We start from the raw sequence: 18,737 nt of genomic DNA, 5'->3' as shown, positions 1-18,737 counted from the left end.
AGAGAGAGAGAGAGAGAGAGAGAGAGAGAGAGAGAGAGAGAGAGAGATATTGAGCATACTCTCAATCCGCAGTTAAAAATATACATTTAAGGCATTATAACTTTGTTTTCTAGTCAATTTTGGGACTATACTTAACAAATCAGATTCTAGAAACAGTAGAACTTTAAAAGTCACAAGGAATGATCCTCTAAAAATAAAAGAATTCCAGAGACAGCCCTTTGCTACTGCAATACATAGTTTAGGTGTGGACTTATCTGGATGCTGTTCAATGTCCTAAAGTTAAAGGCTCTAAAGAGACAGAAGAGGACATCGGTTCATTGAAGTATTTATAGCTTATCTGAGTACAGATAAGGATAACATGTTTAAGTGAGAAAGCAGGCCACTTGGAACAGAAGTATGACTCACAGCGAAACAGAAAAATCTCAGATGTAAATTGCAACATCAATATTTGATGCACTTTCTTTTTCCTTGTTTGATGCATTTTCTTCTCAGGCTGTCTGTATTTGGTTTTAAAACTTAAAACCAAATGAGACTTCAGTTCATGTCAATTATGACTTCAAGAAATCCCATGTGCAGCACTAAAGAACTAAGACTACCATGGTATGGATATGACTTCATAGTTTGCTTTGGGTCTCCTCATTAGCTGAGGAGTGTCAGGAAAAGTGAATCTCCCTGAGTTTCCTTGTTGGCATCTTGTAAGGACATCCTGGGATCTCAGAAACACTTTCCCAGTTGTCTCTGGGAGAGGTTGAGTACCACTCAGCCTGCTGTGCTGCAGGAGGGTGGGCTCAGCAGAGTGACCAAGACTGATCAATGCCTCTCGGCCAGCCTTCCCACACACATCGCAAATACCCAGCTCTCCTCTGCTTCCGATGGAGTACATTTTTTGTTCTTGTAACTGAACCCTGACTGATAGCTAAGTGTAAGATCCCAAATACCACAGTAGAGTACCAGAGAAAACTGCTTAATGCAATGCAACATCAAAGAGAGAGGGAAGACTATCGCACTATTACTGACAGAAGGCTCACCGTTCATTTCCCACATGCACATCTGGAGGTGAGCTAGCATCAGCAGGAGAGAAAACGTGCAAAATTAGAGCACAGCGCCCAAGTACACAGCCAGTGTGCTTAGCACTCCCGAGGCTCTGGGTTCAATCCACAGCAACATTAGCAAACATATACTGGAAAGAGTACTGATGGGTGTGACTGGGTATAATGGACAACACACACCTTGAATGTGAGTTCAAGGTTGGCTTGTGCTACATGAGCCCAAATTCATACATGTGAATGGCCACATACATGTACACAAAACACACACACACAACTCACTAAAAATGATGAAAATTCTGTCTTTTTGCATGGAGCCAAGTGTATAACTGTTTATAACTTTTTTTTTTGACAAAAATGTAATGATTAGTTGCAAAGGGAAACAGAAGTGTTTTTCTTTAAATGTGTTTTTGCAACAGCAAAGTTAAGGCATGCCCTTTCTCCTACACATGAGGTAGGGACAGGCACATCTGGATGCTAGGAACACCATCTCTAAGATACTGCTTTTAGGCCTTAAGTTGTCTGAGTAACAGCTTGATTGACCAGGTGACAGTGTTACCTGTTTGAGTAAAGCGTGGTCCTGTCATGTGGATAGTGTTCGCCGACATATAAGGAAGAAGATGATATTGTGGTCGCTAAGGAAGCAGCTTCAAATAATGATGGAGTGCTGGGCACCAGGTCGGGTCTGTGTCGGGATCCCAGGGCTGGAGGAGTAAAAGCAAAGGCATGCCCTCATGAATCTCAGTAATATGTGCCCCTTTAGACCCGTAATAACTTCAGTGAGTCAAAAGCATTCATTTTATGTCTCTAGCTGCAAATGAAATTATGAATTAACTGTGCTCTTCTGAACTATAACAGAAATGTAAAATAGCTGCTTGCAAACAGGTTAGACAGAAAGAAAATGACATTAATTTACAAAATGGCTTATGGAAATGACATTAGGGATGATCTTTTAAAAACCTAATAAAGTGATTTACTCTTTGAAAACGATGGCATAAAAACTCCCGGGAGCTTAAGGAGATAACTCAGCGGAGATTAAAAGGATGACTAGCAGATGCATGAACAGAAAGGACCGCTTTGCCCTCCATTTAAAAGGCAGACTTCAAGGGACATAAGCAAGTACTTTAACAAAACAACAGCCTGTGGCATCTCAATCCCATGTGAGCCCGCACAGACTTCTGGACGTGAGCCAGGGCTCTTCTTCACATCTTCTTTTAATAGCAAGCTTGCCCTTTTAAAAGTGAGAAAATTCTTATTTCTATTTAAAATTTTAGGAGTCCGAGAAAGTATTTATGTCATGGTCTTCTACTCTCAGGAAGGACAAGCCTTCCAGGCTCAGTAGTGACCTGGGCCTGTGTTCCATCCAGAATCCATACGGATTTTCTCCCCTCTCTTTTTGACACAGGGTCTTATTATATATAGCCCTAGGTGTCCTGGATCTCACTATATAGGCCAAGCTGGTCTTGAACTCACAGAGATCTGCTTGTTTCTGCCTTGTGAGTGTTAGGATTAAAGACATGTGGCACCATTCTTGGCTTATCTTCATTCTTTATCTTTCACCAAACCGAGCTGAAATAATGTTAATGATCACAGTACAGCCTTGGGGTGTTTCTGACATTGCTTGATACACACAAAAGGCCCCAAGTGATGTATTTTGCCCGTGTAAATGGAAAATAGGAAAATAGTCCCAGATGAGTTTGAGGTGTATTATGTATGCATGTATGTATGCATGCATGCATGTATGTATGTATGTATGTATGTATGTAAAAGTGCCCACCACCAGTCTAATTCCAGCCCCTGAATTTTGGATTTGAAGAAGAATATTTGATGAGGTAGAGGAAGAAGCATGGAGGGAAAGTGAAAATGATGGACTCAAGTTTAAGATAACATGTAAAAATGTGTCCAAATATGTAAGCAATGGGTCCAATAATTCACATGGAAAAAAAAAACTAAACCCATCACAGGTGCTCATCATAGGCATACATCACAGGTGCACCTCACAGGTGCGTATTACATCACAGGTGCACATCACAGGTGCACATTACATCACAGATGCATATCACAGGTGCACATTACATCACAGGTGCACATCGCAGGTGCACATTACATCACAGGTGCACATCACATCACAAGTGCACTACTTCCTCTGTTTCTATGTATTCTGGGAACAATGGAGTATATTTAATTTTACTATAGCTAGTAGCTACTGGGGAGACTGAGACAGGCTGCTTGCGAGTTCTAGGCCAGCCTAGAAACTTAACAAGATTTCAGTTTAAAACACAATAGAAAACAAAAAGTGTTTGTTAAAACAAGAGTTATTTAAGAAAACAAATTTTGTTGTTCTAGTTCTCGAACTGTGGACATCTGTAATCTTCTGTGTGTTCTCAGAAATCAGGTAGCCTGCTGAGGAAAAGGCCAACAGAAGGCAGCTTAGAAGAAGAAGGTGAGTATCTACCAGGAACTGCTGTCATCGATACAGAGAGGACCTGGCTATTTGTCCTTGACAAAATAACCTGACAAAAGCAGCTCAAAAAAGGAAAGTGCGTTTATATTTTGGTTCCCAGTTCCAGGGACCCATCCACCATGGTGGTGGAGTCACAGTAGCGAGCTTAAGGTCATGTTCATCTGCAGCCATGAAGCAGACGGATGAATGCTTATGATTGGCTAGCTTTCTCTCTCTTTGCAGTGCAGGATGAAGGCCCAGGGAATGATGCAATTAACTTAATCTCAGAAGTATACCCAGATGTTAAACTAATCTACACAATTTGCAACAGTTATGCCTGGAGGTTTGTCTCCTAGGTGACTCACACCAAGTTCACAACATTAACCATCATAGGCAATTCATTAACTCTCCTTGAAGTAACTCTAGACATAAGAATATGATAAAGAAATTCAGTTTAATATACAGAAACAAATGCTAAGAAAGAGGGGGACTAGAAATAGTAATCTATTCTGAAGACTCTAAGAGAAAGAAGGTATCTGCAAGAAGTCTTGAATCTTCTATAGGAAGACACACTTTGGAGATTCTCCAAAGAACATAACAGATTTTAAAAAGTTTACATTTGTTGTGAACCAAAGGATCCAAAAGAGCCTGGTATGATGGTGTATACCTTTAATCCCAGCATTTGGGAGGCAGAAGCAGGCAGATCTCTGTAAGTTTGAGGCCAGTCTGGTCTAGAGTGAGTTCCAGGGCTACACAAAAAGAAACCTTGTCTTGAAGAACAAAACAAAACCAACCAACCAAAAAAAAGACTAAGAAGTAATCGATAGAAATATATAAAACATCACTCCTCTTTATTGGATTAAAATAGAAAATTCAAATGATCAACTCAGTAGATAGAGAAAAGTACTTAATAAAATTCAGTACTCAAGTTTGTTAAAAACCTTTTGGTAAATTAGGAATAAGGAAAAGAAATCTCTTGGTCTGGCAATTGGTAGGAAATACAGCAAGCATTATTTTAAACAGTGAACCATTAGAAACACTGTTTTAAAATCAGGACTAGGCAAGGATGCCTAGAGATAGTGCTTCTGCTCAACACTGTATCAACAGTCCTAGCCAGCAAGCCATGGGGTAGGAATAAGATACAAGGTCTACTGAGCATCATTGTCAAACAGCCAGAACACACAATTCTTAAAAAAGATACAAAAAGTCCATATCAATCCCTTTCTGTGTATCTAAGACATTCATATCAAAGAAACAAGTTCTAACACTTATTTAAATTGACTAAAGCAGCTCTAAATAAACTGAAACGGCTTATTACATCACTGACATGTGTACACATTGGTGCATTTGCAGGTATGTATCTGCACGCACAGAATAAAACTTAGGAAAACAAATTCCAACACGTTAGCATTTATTATCATTAAATCACATATCATATATTGTTTATATGGCATTTCATCTTTATACAAATTTATTGTACTCTGTGTACCTATAACATTTTAATAGGCTAACTCTTGGAGCAGATAGTCTCTAATTTTTCTACGGTGACTTTACACTAACCACAGAATTTACTAGAATTTTTCTGCTTTAGAAAGTTGCAAGTGTCTACCTTCTTCATCCAGGCTGCTGAAACTCTGTCCTTCAGTTAACAAATCCCGCTTCTCATCCTTCCATTCCTGGTTGATGGAGGACACGATCTCCTGGGAGGTTGCCTTCAGTGCAGCGATGGAGTTGCACCGTTTCTTAGAAGGTGAGGCCTTCAGAGCTAGACAGCAAGGATGAGTAATTATAAAGTCAGGCACAGCAGGGTGGTGTCCCATGGTAGAGCCAGGCACAGTGGGGCATGTCACACTGTAAAGCCAGGCACAATGGCAGTCCCAGAACTGAGAAGGCTGAGGCAGGAGGAGGTCTTGAAGGTTGGCCTGGGTTACACAATGAGATCTTGTTTGAAAACAACCACAGAGGCTGGGGCATGGTGACACTTGGGAGGCAGAGGCAGAAGCAGAGGCAGGCAGATCTCTGAAACCTCGTCTCAAAAAAACAAAAACCAAACCAAACCAAAGCAAACAAACAATCCCCCCCTCAAAAACCAAAGACCCCCTCCACCACAGAACTAAAGAACTAAAACTTACAAAGTCAGATTCGGATTTCTACATTTAATATTCTATTTATTAGTTAATATATTAGACATAATTTGAGAATAGAAAACCAAGGTCTCATTTCATATCTATATACAGCAAGGGAGATCAAAATGTCAGGTTTGCAAAAAAAAAAAAAAAAAAAAAAAGCCGGGCGGTGGTGGCGCACGCCTTTAATCCCAGCACTTGGGAGGCAGAGACAGGCGGATTTCTGAGTTCTTCGAGGCCAGCCTGGTCTACAGAGTGAGTTCCAGGACAGCCAGGACTGTGCAGAGAAACCCTGTCTCGAAAAACCAAAAAAAAAAACAAAAAAAAAAAAACAAAAAAAAATGTCAGGTTTGGGCTATATTATTTGTTCAAAATGGTTTGATTTTAAGAAAAATAGTCTAAAATACATTGGAGTTGGACTGACTGTATTTTGAAATAGTCTTATTTGAGGTGAACTTAAATTCTTTTTTTCCCAAAGAACTGCCTCTTTGTTTTTCTAAAGAACTCTCCTCTTTGTTTTTCTTATGCTGGGAGGGGGCTGGGAGAGTCAGTAAAGGCAGATGCTAGTGCGGGAGAGTTCTCACAACCCCGGTGGTTTCATTAGTCAGGGACCAACAATTTCTACATGTGCCTGTGTTTGATTGGGTTTGATCGTATACTTGTGTTCCCTGATTTAGCCATATCACTCCTGATTGCTTCTTTCTTTGTGATTTTTCCACTGAAATTTCCTTCTCTTTGGTCTTGTTGGATGTATAATTCACTCCCATCTCTGTCAGAATGGAATTCTCCAACCCGAGAAGCATGTTGGGAACCAAGGCTAGCGAAAATGGGCTTCCCCAAGCCACCATGCCCGCCAAAGGCTGTGGTCTCAGAGGATACTTTGAGCTGTCGTGTTAATCCCACCACATACGGTCCTGCTTTCCTACAGTAACTCTTCTTGGGTAGTTATTGCTAGAGAATCTCATTGGAGGAAGTCAGAGGGAAAGAGGGAAGCTGAGATCTGTTTATGCTGCCCCTGAACTTGTTATTGGCAGCAGTCCTTTGGAGGTTTGCTTTAAAGGGATAAACCAGCAGCAAACGGATTAGCCAGTGTGTTTAGCTTTGGGACTCTCCTGAGTTTGGGTCACATGGCTCATTAGGACTTTCTGTGGATAGATTTAATTGGAGAAGGACTCTGGGACTCACTAATGAGGGAAAGACTGAGGGCAATCTCCCTGCTTCCAGGGAAGGCTTAGCTCTCTCCCAAGCAGTTTTATGTTAATATTGTCACTATGATAAAAAAAATGTTTGTGGACTCAGGCTTTAGTCTGGAGGCCAACACTCACATTGCATATCTCAAATTGCTGAAATGTCTAAGGGAGTCTGGCCCTTTTACCCGCCTAGAAACAGAGGGCAGAAAAGTGGGCTCGCTCCAGGTCACAGGGCTCGAGAGTGAACCACAGGGGCCTTTCTTGTTTTCTTCACTTGATTAATGATGGTTGACTTTCTAGCTTTTAGCATTCCATTTTCTGGTTAAGGTGTCCATGCGCATGTGCGTGTGTGCATGCATGTGCATGCATCTGTACACTAGTACGTGTGTGTGTGTGTGTGTGTGTGTGTGCCTGTCTATCTGTGTGAACGCAGAGGAGATTTTGGATGTTCAAACAACTGATCTTGCCATTCTTCTTGGCTGCTCACAATTGATTTTAATGATAACTAAGTGGACCAAAGAAGCTGGCTTTCCCTTGCTGTTTTCTGTTGAGCAGTGCTTACTTTTCCTTCCCAGGGCAGAAGGGACTATCCACACACTGGCATCTGCCGGCACACTCCCTCTGCTTTTGTTAATCTTTTATGAACTGTGACACATTCCTGTCCTTTGCTAGAGTAGCTTTAGATTTCCAAGTAGAGCAAGTTCTGAGAGTTAAGTCAGAGAAAATGAGCCGTGGTTCGAGGACTGCTAGGGGTCCCTAACACCTCACATGAGCTATAAGGTTGAACTATTTCTATAAGAATATGAAGGCATTGGGGGTTCTTCAGATGTTGAATGAAGTGTGCTGTTGTCATGGGCTGAATTCAGAAGCAGATGCAAGACTTCAGCTAGTCTCAACTAAGAGACTCAGAGAGATGCTCAGCTCTGACTCCCTCTTCTGGCCTCTGTGGGCACTGCATGCACATGGTGCACATGTATACATGTAGGCACACTCATTGACACGAAATAGAAACAAATTAATTTTTTTTTAAAAAAAATAAGACTTATTACATCAAAAGCACGATAGTCAGTGATTGGGAAAGTCTGTAACACATACTGTATTTTTTTTTTTGAAACCAAAGAAGCTATTGATTATGGTACCAGTCTATATGCTACTGCATTAAGGAAAAAAACCAAAACCACAAAAAAAAAAAACCCAACCAACCAACCAAACCCCAGCTACCAAAGTGAAGGGGTGCCAGGAAAAGGTGCCCTCTTCCAGAACTGGATGTGTGTGCAGCATTAAAGGGCCATGTCCTTTGAAACTTTATAAAGTACTGGCTCTATGGGAAGAAAGGCAGAAAATCTTGGAGAATATGAGCCACAAGCCTGAACACCAGAGACTTGTAGCCTGAATAAACAGTACTTTATGGTCCTTCTTAGGTCAGAAAAACCTTGGGCAGAAAATGTAATTTATAGGGTGGTCTAAATTTGACAATAAATTTTAAGATGCCATTGAGACAGCCAATTGTATATAAACGCTGGTCTCAGAACAATAAAGTGAAAGTTTATATAAACGTAGAGCTTATGTAAATCATCTGGAAAAATGATAAACACCCAACATACATGGTCAAATATTACGTAGCCTAATTCTCAAAGGAATCATAAATGGCTGACAAACCATGAGAAATGCTTGAACCTAACCAGTACTTGAGAAAATAAAACTACCAAGTAACATTTTCTACTTATCAGAATGTCATAATTCAAAAAGTCTATTGCAGGCTGAGGGCTGTGTTTGGTTTCTCTTATGTACATTTAATATCCTACATCCACATTTTGAACTCTATCCCAAGTAAATAATCCTGATTTAGAAATAGCATTTATTTGGAACTATGTTTGTAAGAACATTAGCTAGAAATAGAAAAAGGAGAAATGATGTAAAATGCCCCAAAAAACTGAAAGAATGGCTAGAAAATTATGGCACACCCCTACAATTTTCATGCTGCATTTCAGTTTCAAATGGTGTTTAGAATATTCAAGGATCTGAGAAACTAATCATAATGATATGCAAAAAGAGGGCGGAGCCTAAAAGGAGTCACCATTATGCTGTGTATGTGTCATAATTAGTAACCATAATTAGTCATTACTACCACCACATGAAGAAAAAAAAAATCCCCATTCTTGTACCAGAGACTTTCCACAGATATACGGACATCAGTCACAAGTGCTACAAACAAGAAACTTTAATGCCCTTACCTTGAATTTTCTTGAAAACTCTGGAATTCATAAACTTTAAAAATCTATCTGCATAAAAACTTGGTCTATGAACTGAAACGGTGTCCTGGAAAATAGAAAGAGAGATGACAGGTTCACCTCTTGGAGTGCGTCTTAAGTTGGAAAAAGGCTTTGTTAGTCAAGGTCCGAAATAAAGCATGGCAAAGGATTAGCAGGACCGGCTGGGGCAGCCAGCAATACTCAGTCATAGTACAGAGTCGATGTACTCAGCACAAAATGGAGCATGAAGAGATGGCAGAGACAGCCACAAGACTGTGTGTGACCCATAAATGAAAACCGTCCATCCTGTCAGCGCCACCAGGTCATGGGAGCACTTACATGCTCTGTTTCTAACAGACAACTAGCAATGCAAGCACCATCCTGGATGAAGGGGGGCCCTTGTAGTGAATACACCGTTTAAATGAGATGTCTGCACTTTTAGCTAGGAACGTCGGCAATTTTGCAAGGGCCAGCTAAGAAGGACACAGTTCTTGGTTACACTGGAAAGAACAGAAACACCTAGAGTGCTCCTAGCATAAGAGTGACATTTAAGTCAGTGTGGTTTCGTCACGAGGTAACAAGGCAAGAAGTCTGCCTGCGGTTCCACTGCGTTACCTACTGACCACACAGCACTGGATTTAATTAAAGGGTCAGGATCCCGTCATGGTTGGCAGGAGACCTTAGGACTGACAGGTCATTTTATTATAATCCAGAGAACAACTTGGATAAAGAGCGTATTCTCTATGTTCAGCTGGCAGATGTTCTAGTTTTGAATGTAGGTTTCTGGAACACGACAGTGAAATGTCTAAAAGGTCAAGTGTGGACACTATGAAGGGTTCACAATGGGGTTCAACGAGTACGAAGCCAGAAGTCAGGAGACCTGCATCTGGGGGGGTGCAGTCTAGTTTTAACAGGCTGTGTAATACTGGGAAGAGACAGCATCGCAGGGCTTCCCTATCTACGACTTTACTGTTGCATGAATTGCTCCTGATTAGAAACACCCTGTTAGATGTTTCTAATCCGAATGAGAAACGCTCTAATCCTAATTAGAAACATCTGCAACACACTGGCCTCTGAGTCAATATGTTCCTAGTTAGAAACACCTCTAATTCTGCAATGGGCGGTTAAAAGGGGGGCAGCTCTCCAATCACACCAGGAAGGCTGAGCAGACCCTTGAGGAGCAGGAGATGTGGCTCCACATTTGTTTCTGCTGTGACGAGTGCTCTTCTGATGGTACTGGTAGCTTCTGTCTACATGGAGAGTTTCTCACAAGAGGTACCATGGCTTAGAAATACTGGTAGGAAGTGAGGGGAATCCATGGCTGACTGGCTCTCAGCCCTTGACTTTAATGGGCCTCAGTTACTGTTATCTTTGGTCTGAAAAATGCCTTCTCAATAAGAAACAAAGTTGCAAACAATCGAAAATAAGTCTTGGTTATTGTTTCCAGTTGTTATGTATACTTGATTATGACTGAACTAAAGATCAGAAGGCACATGTACATTGCTAACTTGAGACTAAATCATCGACCTGGTAATGGAATAAAAGTGGCTTTGAAAACACCATGTGAGCTTAGGGTACTTGGCATTTACCCTCTGCATTCAAGGTGCGGTGAGGTTCTCTTTCTCAGCCAGGAGAATTAACTGACCTTGATTTCTTTCTTAAGAGGAATCCTTGGTCTGACTGAGTCTGTGGCTGATTCTTAGAAACAACTCTGTGAGCCTATAATTTAATGTTATATTCTGATGGAAGCCAGTCATCAGCCCATAGTTCTTTTCATGCTGAAAGGTTATTAACGATATTCCGCAGGATTGAAAAATGCATATTCTTTTTCAGAAAGGAGAACAGCATCTATCATTTATCTTCTTTCAAAGGAGGGTGTCATTCACATCTTAAAGGGAAATATGCAATCAAGTCTTTGACCGTTAGACTCTGAGGAAGTGTCATAGACAGTTATTAACCGAGAGAGGCTCAGCTCTGTCAGCAGCAGAGGGTTCAAATCAAACATCTAGATATGAGTGTGTGTATGATATGCGTATGAGAGAGAAGTGAGGAGGGAGTTTGCCCTCTTTAGCTGATGTTTTCTTCACCTGACATTTCCCTGCCAATAGCATATATGAATATATATTATATATATATATGCATTCATAACATAGATGAAAGAGATGGCTCAGTGGATAAGAGCACACACTGTTCTTGCAGAGGACTCAAGATTGGTTCCCAGCACCCAAATCAAGTATGCGCTGTAACTGCAGCTCTGGGAGATCTGATGCTTCTGATATTCGTGGGCACAGGCACTCAGGTAACATATACTTAAATAGATACATGCTAATATACAGATAATTAAAAATAATAAAATAAATCCTTAAAAGAGTTCACTGCACTTGTAAATACATTCCATGTCAGCATTTTTCACTCTCTATGTCCTTGTCATGTGTTAGACATTGAGCTGCACGTTAACATGCAGTATCCCACATCATACTCACAGCAGGTAGGCAACGGACCCTCAGTGATGAGAAACCTGCTTGCTTTCTCATGTGGCCAGTCAAGTAGGAAACTGGTTCAAATCCAGGGCTGTTCACCATCATAGTCAGGGCTCAGAAATCTTTAGCCCAGTTTTCATTTCAAAGACCCTCACCTTCTCAGAGCCTTTGAAAAAGCCCCCTCCACCTCGCAAAGGCCACCTTTGTATTCCACAGAGATATGACCACAGTTTTGTTTTCCTAACATCTACCTGGCTGTCAGGCTGGATGTCATTTATTTGAACAGCTGTTCAAATTTATGTGGTCTCGTTCTCAGACTCAAACCAACATCCCAGCCTCAGTCTCTGAGCATGCAAAAAGCTCATGGCCCCCCCTCTGAGTCTGATGCCAGTCCCAGCTGGAGTAGAAATGGCTCCAGTTTAACAAAGCATAGGTCACTCACCCCATCATAAACCAGGGCTTTCCAAGAATGTTCTAACTTCTTCATTAACCTACAAAGTAAACAGACAGGAAGAATACCACTGAGAATGTAGAACTTCTCTCATTCGGTAAATGTTCAGAAGAAAAAATTGTTTTGATTACTTTTTGAAATGATGAAAGGCCACGTCCCCAAATTTCTCACCTGTATGATTGGAGAATGTCAATAATGCCCATGAATAAAAGCAGTTTTTCTCCCTTGTGGCTTTTAGCTGGAATGCCTCCCATTCTGTGGACAGAGCAAAGGGGGAAGACACTTTATAACATGAGTACAGAGAGCTAAATTCATTACCAATTATACCCTGAAAACATTAAGAACTCTAGACTACCTCGTCCTTTATTGCCACAAGTTTCTATCACTTTAAAGGATAATGACCGCAGAGATGCCACATCTGTGATGACTTGGGTGGAAATAATGTAATTACAAAACCGCTTCTATTTAAAAATTAGGAGCAAAGAAGGATATTTAGAGCAGTATAAAATATTGCTTTTTTAAAAAGGCAATACTAGGGTTGCAGGGAGAGGGCCTATCTAGCATTCCTGAAGCCTTGAGTTCGATCTTGAGCGCTGTATAAAATCACTTGCATGGTGGCAGATACGGGAGACAGAGGCAGGGGAATTAGGAGTTCAAAGACATTCTTGGCTGTGTAGAAACTGTAAGTCAGCCTGTACTATACGAAACCATGACTCTCTCTATATGAACATATTTGATCTAAAGAATCTTATGTTTACTGTCAAATTGAAAAAATACATAGAGACATGGTATGGTAGTGCACACCTTTAATCCCAGCACTGAGGAGACAGAAGCAGGTGGTTCTTTGTGTTCTGGGCCAGTCTGGTCTACATAGTGAGTTCCAAGAAAGTCAGAGTTACATAAGAGAGACCCTGACTCAACAACAACAGAAACAAAGAAAAACATATGGAGGAAAATTCGTAAAATCCATTCTTAAGATAGGTTTTTGCAGGGTGTGTGTGTATGTATGTATTAATCTGAAGAGATGTTGGATTTAGCGATTTGACAACTTGAACATTACATTTTTTAATGTGGACTCTTTCCTCACATCAATGGCAATGCCATTAATAGTTGTGTAGGATGTCACAATATGGATATAGAATAATTTGTTCAGTGGGTTATTGACTATTTAGACAGAATTGCAAGCAAAGATATGAACAAAGACAGGCAATGTGTTAATTTCCTTCATGAAAGACAAACGTGCACCTGGCTCAGGCCTTGCCTGAGAATCCTAGAAAGCAGACAATTAGGCCTTAGGGAATGCTCTCCACTGTCTCCCTGCTCAGCAAGCTCATACGTAATGAGTCAACCATTCCAACAACCTTTTTCGGTTGTAATGGTTTCTATTGTCAAATATGCACTCTACATATGCAAATTAATCCTGCAGTTACTAACACAACTGTCTGAGGAGAGAGCCAACATCTGCCAGAGTGAGAGGTGAAAGCAACAGAATTCCCTCACAAAGGTAAAAAGCTCTGAAGTGCCAACATCATTGCTACCATGTGTTTACTTAAGTGTATGCTTATTCAAATCTAGAGTTGACTCTTTCCTCTTCTGGGAGATGTTTTGAATATGTAACAAATGGTGGGGTGGGGGTGGGGGAGAAACTATCTAAAACCAGAAACCAGGTGGGTGAAAGAGTGATACAAACTTGAGAAACTGCCACTCCTCTGCTCCTTAGTGATTTAAAAAAAAAAAAAAAAGATGAAGCTGGTTTAAGTTCCATGGGGTGATTGCATCAACCAGTGACTGGGGTATGGGAAACCAGGACAGGTGTGTGGAAGCACTTACGTGTCTGGATTCTCTGCGATGATCCCATCTGCAGACTTGCCTGGGCCCTGGATGGATTCCATGGCTGTGGAGTAGAGGACTTTCTGCATCCCGGGCCGCTTTGCATCGGGTGCATTTTGGAGGGGCTCCTCTTCTTTGTCTTTTAGGGAATGGTCCAAGATGTGGATGCCCAGCAAAAGGCTGTAGTCCATGATCTTGAAGCTTTCCAGTACCTGAGGAAGGAAATGACCTAGGAGGTTAGTCAACCCAAAGTGCCCACTGTGAGTCCATGAACTCCTAGTTATTGGGGGGCTACTACAGGACGGACTGCTGTGGTGGTGAGAGAATGAAATTTCTATGCAAATCTAAACGGATCACCCCCAACCTGTGGTTCATTAACAGCATTTATTGACTGCTTTTCACATGTCAGGGGCCATGGTCCTCCCTTGGACTCAACCCTCACAATGGCCCCATGAGCTGAGTATTGCTGCAGTCTCTGTTAGGCAGATGAAAAACATGGAGATGGACGATGGAAGAATCAGCTCAGTCACAGACAGCCCATCAGTGACAGATCCATGAGGCAGACTCTGACACTCACATTCCTAATCAGCACAAGAACAGAGAACCCACAAGCCAGTCTCACAAGTGCCCACACCCCGGCGTGAACTTTTGCCTGGATTTTATTCTCCACATCTGAATCTCACTGAGTTTAGTGATGGTCTTTTTTTTCAAAGCCCTTCTTTCAGAGGTGCCAATCATTTCCCCATAGCCTGACTTTTTAATATATATGATCTCAACGAACAACAGGGCTTAACGCTTAATTATCCGCTCTGTAGACAGTGGGGAGGTGAAGGAATTAAAAAATGGTTCAATGTAGTCAGACAAGAGAAACCGGTGCCGTGAAGGGAAAATGAGAGAACAGAAGGTCCAGGCGAGCATCCCTCAGACTGGCTTTAGAGAGCAGGGAGACACCTGGACCAGCCTTAGATGGAAAGTGCCTGGTCAGGAGGCATGCCTGAGAGTGGGTTATTTTCCTATATGAGCAATCTCTTTTTCTCCTAGTGTGAGTGAGTTCTCCAGACCACAGCCTGTTGTAGTACCTGCCATTTTCACCCAAAGCTGTTCAGGAAATGAAAACCATGAAGACCTGATCCTGGTCCTTAACCAACATTAGATTAAAATCCCAGAATCCTGCATGCTTCTCAATTTCTCAGCATTTTTCTTTTTTAATTTTAAAAACTTCTTTTATGTACAGTGGTGTTCTGCCTCCATGTAGGTCTGTGTGAGGGTTCAGTCCCCTGGAATTACAGGCAGTTGTGAGCTGCCATGTAGGTGGTGGGAATTGAACCCTGGTCCTTTGGAAGAGCAGCTGCTGCTCTTAACTGATGAGCCATCTCTCTAGCCCCCTGCCTAAATGTTTTTAGGGAAGTCATGCTATTTGAAGGAGGGGGTTGGATGGGAGGGAGAATACTTGTGGACGCAACATCATGGAGGCTAGGTTAGAAAGGCTTCATGAAATAAGACACGTATAGTCTTTGACACATGCTGGTTCCTGGGTCTCAGTCATCTTTGCCATTAATGGTGAGCACATAATAGACTGTAAACAAGTGTCAGTTATTCCAGAGAATTCACCCTTTGGTTGTTTTTTTTTTTTTTTTTTTTGAATAGCACCAGAAATGAAACAGAATCCTGGGACTATTATGTAAGCATGCTATCATTGAGCTGGAGCCAGAGACTCACCCTTCATCCTTTGAGATGTCAAAATTATATTTTTAGAGTGCAGACAGACAACAATTGAGAATAGAATCATATTATTTGAGAGGCCTGGGACATAAAAATTATATTTTCAGAGATCTGGGCATGACTTTATAGTCATGCAGAACCAGCCTCCCCTAACTAACTGAAGCAGGGTGATGTCACTATGGAGGAGGACATTGGAGAACTGGGTAATGAGGCTTATCACTGGCCCAGGGCAGTCAGTTTTCCATGGAGGCATGCCGCTGCAGTCTGGCCCTTCTACAGCGCAATGAACACCATGGGAAACAAGACTGCTTTGTGTCAGGGCACCAAGGGCTCAGCCTCTGAAAAGAAATACAAATGCAGGCTGGATGTCCTTCACACAGAAACAAAGAATAGATAGGGCCTCAGTCCTAGTTCTCAACCATACTGAAATTATGGCTTGGGAATGAATAGTTCCCACCCAGACAACCCAAGAAGTTCATCATTGCCAGGGACAGATGATGAGTTTTCTGCTTATATTTATCAGAACTAGAGCTTCCTTCTTAGAGATTTGTTGTCTAAGGAGTCGGGACTAAAGTGCATAAGTCCTGTGACCCTGGGTGGGTCTCCTTACCCATTAAATTGTGATAACAACATTGCCTGTTATGTATGGAGCTTGAGAAAATTAAATACAGAAACACAGATGAAGTAAGTGCTTGGGAAATTCCTCATATAAAGTAACTGCTTTCAAGACTCCTTATGATAATTCATTGTGACCCTAACTCATACTAGTTTGAGAAAATACACATACCACTAGAAACAAACACCTATGGAGTTCCAATTCTGAAAACAAAAATTCATTACAAGTCCAACAAAGATTCGAGTGCATTCCGGCCTGCTCGTGGTGTGCTTTGGGGTGGGGGTGGGGGGCGGATTTCTTGAAAAGCCGTGGGTTCTTTTTCAATCACATTTTTGGGATCTGCACCAATTAAGGACCAAACAGTTATTATTCACACCCTCCCAGTCATTTCATTAAAAAGTCGTTCCATTAAAGGAACTGATTCATCTGCCAGTAGCGTAACACCCGTGAGTGTTAAGAGTGAGCACTGTCTACAACGCCAGTCCAGTCCATCATGCAGGACATCTGTCTGATGTCACTGTGATTGGTGAGTTCTGTACATTTACTATTCCAAACACAGGCTACTGTACAAACACAGGCACCTTTTTATCTACCTGGGGCAGTACTTTACTCTTCCACTGGAGAAAGGACACAGATCATTCTCAGAGGTACAGAAAATGGAGATCAGGTCGGAATGAGGATTTTTACTGACAAAGTGTGACGTTTCCTTTTCTCTCAAGAACCATTTAAAGTCAGATATACAGCTGGAACACATACTAAAAGTACAGGGAAGGATGCCAACAGGCTCGGTAAGAGACTTGTTCTTGAAAGAGGTTGGAGCAGCAGAACGATGGTCCACGCGATGAGGATGACCTTGCTAAGTCAGCCCCTCGGAGCGTAGCACTAGAGTACGGGCATGTGCAATTCGGTCGAGTTTAGCTACACCTTCCTATAGGAGACTCCTAAATTGTTATCTTTGGCTTGTTCTCATTCCTCAGCTGTAGCCCAATTGTTCCCAGTGGCCTCTGGGTATTTTAAAGCTTCTCAACAATGCAGATTGTAACTCTAAACTTTTATTTTGTCCCAAAGCAATTCTTTGCCCTCACTTCCCTCTCTCATTTGAAATCAATGTAATGTAAATTTTGACTCCAGGATGCCTTTCCTTTCATTTGCTGCCCAGTCTTGCAGCTGGTGTTATCAAAACATCCCTCTTTCTAATCATTCCATTCCAGCTTCCCTTTCGGGTAGGTTCAGTGACCCACTGCCAGGATAGGTCACATCACATCCCTACACCTCCAGACTTGTCACTACTTGGTGGAAAGGTCGCATCAGAGGTTTTCGCTCTTGTGGTCACGTCCCTGTCTCCTTCTTAGATACCAGTCTAGATTTACCTCCCAGGCTACTTAAAAGCCTAAGTTACTCCTAAGGGGTCTTCAAAGATGGAAGCTCTCATGTTTTTCTGTTCATGTTATTTCTTCTACAGACTTTTTAGTTTCTCAACGAAGAGGAGATTTTTGCAGGTAACTCATAAGGTAATTCTATGAAGACTATATTATGAACTGTTGGGAACAAGCGAAAGCTCTGAAACCTCTAACAGGTTATATGGCCCTTTGTGCCTCAAAGCTGGAGCCCAGGTTGCATCTGCAGTTTTCATATCAAAAGAAGAGGCTGGGCTCACCCACAGCTTGTTCTACTCCCTGCTTCCTGCTGTGGAAGGAATTGGTATGTCTGCGTGCAAATAGAAAGGAAAGCACTCAGCAGCAATCCTTCTCTAGCACAAGGCTTCTGTTATTTAAGTATGAGCACTGGGGCCTCGTGATTACCTTGCCGGTGCAAAAATTCTGGTACTCAAAACATTTACTGTGATTGTGTGCTGTGTTTTCAGGAAAACAAAGATAAAAGTTCCCAGTGTTTTCAAAGCTACTTACATTATGAGCATTTTGAATACTCCGCTCCAAGGGAAAAATGAAGATGATATTTGAAAACACTGCCATTTACTGTTTAGTGTGCACACAACTAAATGGGAGGCTGTTTTGCTGTAAATGAGACTGGGTTTCAGGCTGGAAAGCCTATCCCATTGCTCTTTAGGAAGCCGGTCATAGGCTCAGTTAAGTGTGGACTCCTTTATCCCTCAAGAACATTTGGGACCGGTCCTAAGATGGAGGCTGATAGTGCAATACACTAAATTAGAAAGGATCTCAGAAATTGTTAGAAATTTGGATTCTGCCTATTTGATGGTTAGATTATTTTAATGTAATATTTAAAATGTAATATAATTTTAATTGAATCATATGGTATCTAGGTGTTTTATTTTTTTGAAATTAAAATGTAATTACACCATGTTCCCTCTTCCCTCTCCTTCCCCAGTCCTGTCCCATGTCTCTCCCCCTTGCACCCTCTCAAATTCATGGCCTTGCTTTCTTTAATTTAAAAAGGGGTCTTCTTTAACATTAGGAGAATCATATTGAAATATGCATCAACAAAAGGATACGATCCTGGGATGTGCTCTAAACTGTATAGAAGAAAGAAAGGAGAAAGGAGAGGGACAGAGAGAGGAAAGAAAAGGGAAGGGGAGGGGGAGGGAGGAGGGAGGAAGGGAGGG

At 41.6% G+C, this 18,737-nt stretch overlaps 1 protein-coding gene across 2 annotated transcripts in view; it reads right to left on the bottom strand.

The window, feature by feature from the left end:
* Positions 1–18,737, bottom strand: part of Pip5k1b (phosphatidylinositol-4-phosphate 5-kinase type 1 beta) — a 260,298-nt gene that overhangs the window by 44,887 nt on the left and 196,674 nt on the right. For both annotated transcript variants that reach the window (XM_028764088.1, XM_028764089.1), the window contains 6 exons: positions 13,819–14,030; positions 12,160–12,243; positions 11,980–12,028; positions 9,040–9,124; positions 5,099–5,254; positions 1,606–1,750 (listed from right to left, as the gene is read on the bottom strand). In XM_028764088.1, coding sequence (XP_028619921.1) covers positions 1,606–1,750; positions 5,099–5,254; positions 9,040–9,124; positions 11,980–12,028; positions 12,160–12,243; positions 13,819–14,030 — 731 coding nt within the window. The remainder of the gene's footprint in view (positions 1–1,605; positions 1,751–5,098; positions 5,255–9,039; positions 9,125–11,979; positions 12,029–12,159; positions 12,244–13,818; positions 14,031–18,737) is intronic.

Source organism: Grammomys surdaster, unplaced genomic scaffold (genome assembly GCF_004785775.1).
Source record: "Grammomys surdaster isolate TR1022 unplaced genomic scaffold, NIH_TR_1.0 141, whole genome shotgun sequence".
In the NCBI taxonomy this organism is placed as follows: domain Eukaryota; kingdom Metazoa; phylum Chordata; class Mammalia; order Rodentia; family Muridae; genus Grammomys; species Grammomys surdaster.
This window is presented reverse-complemented; position numbering and strand designations above follow the sequence as displayed.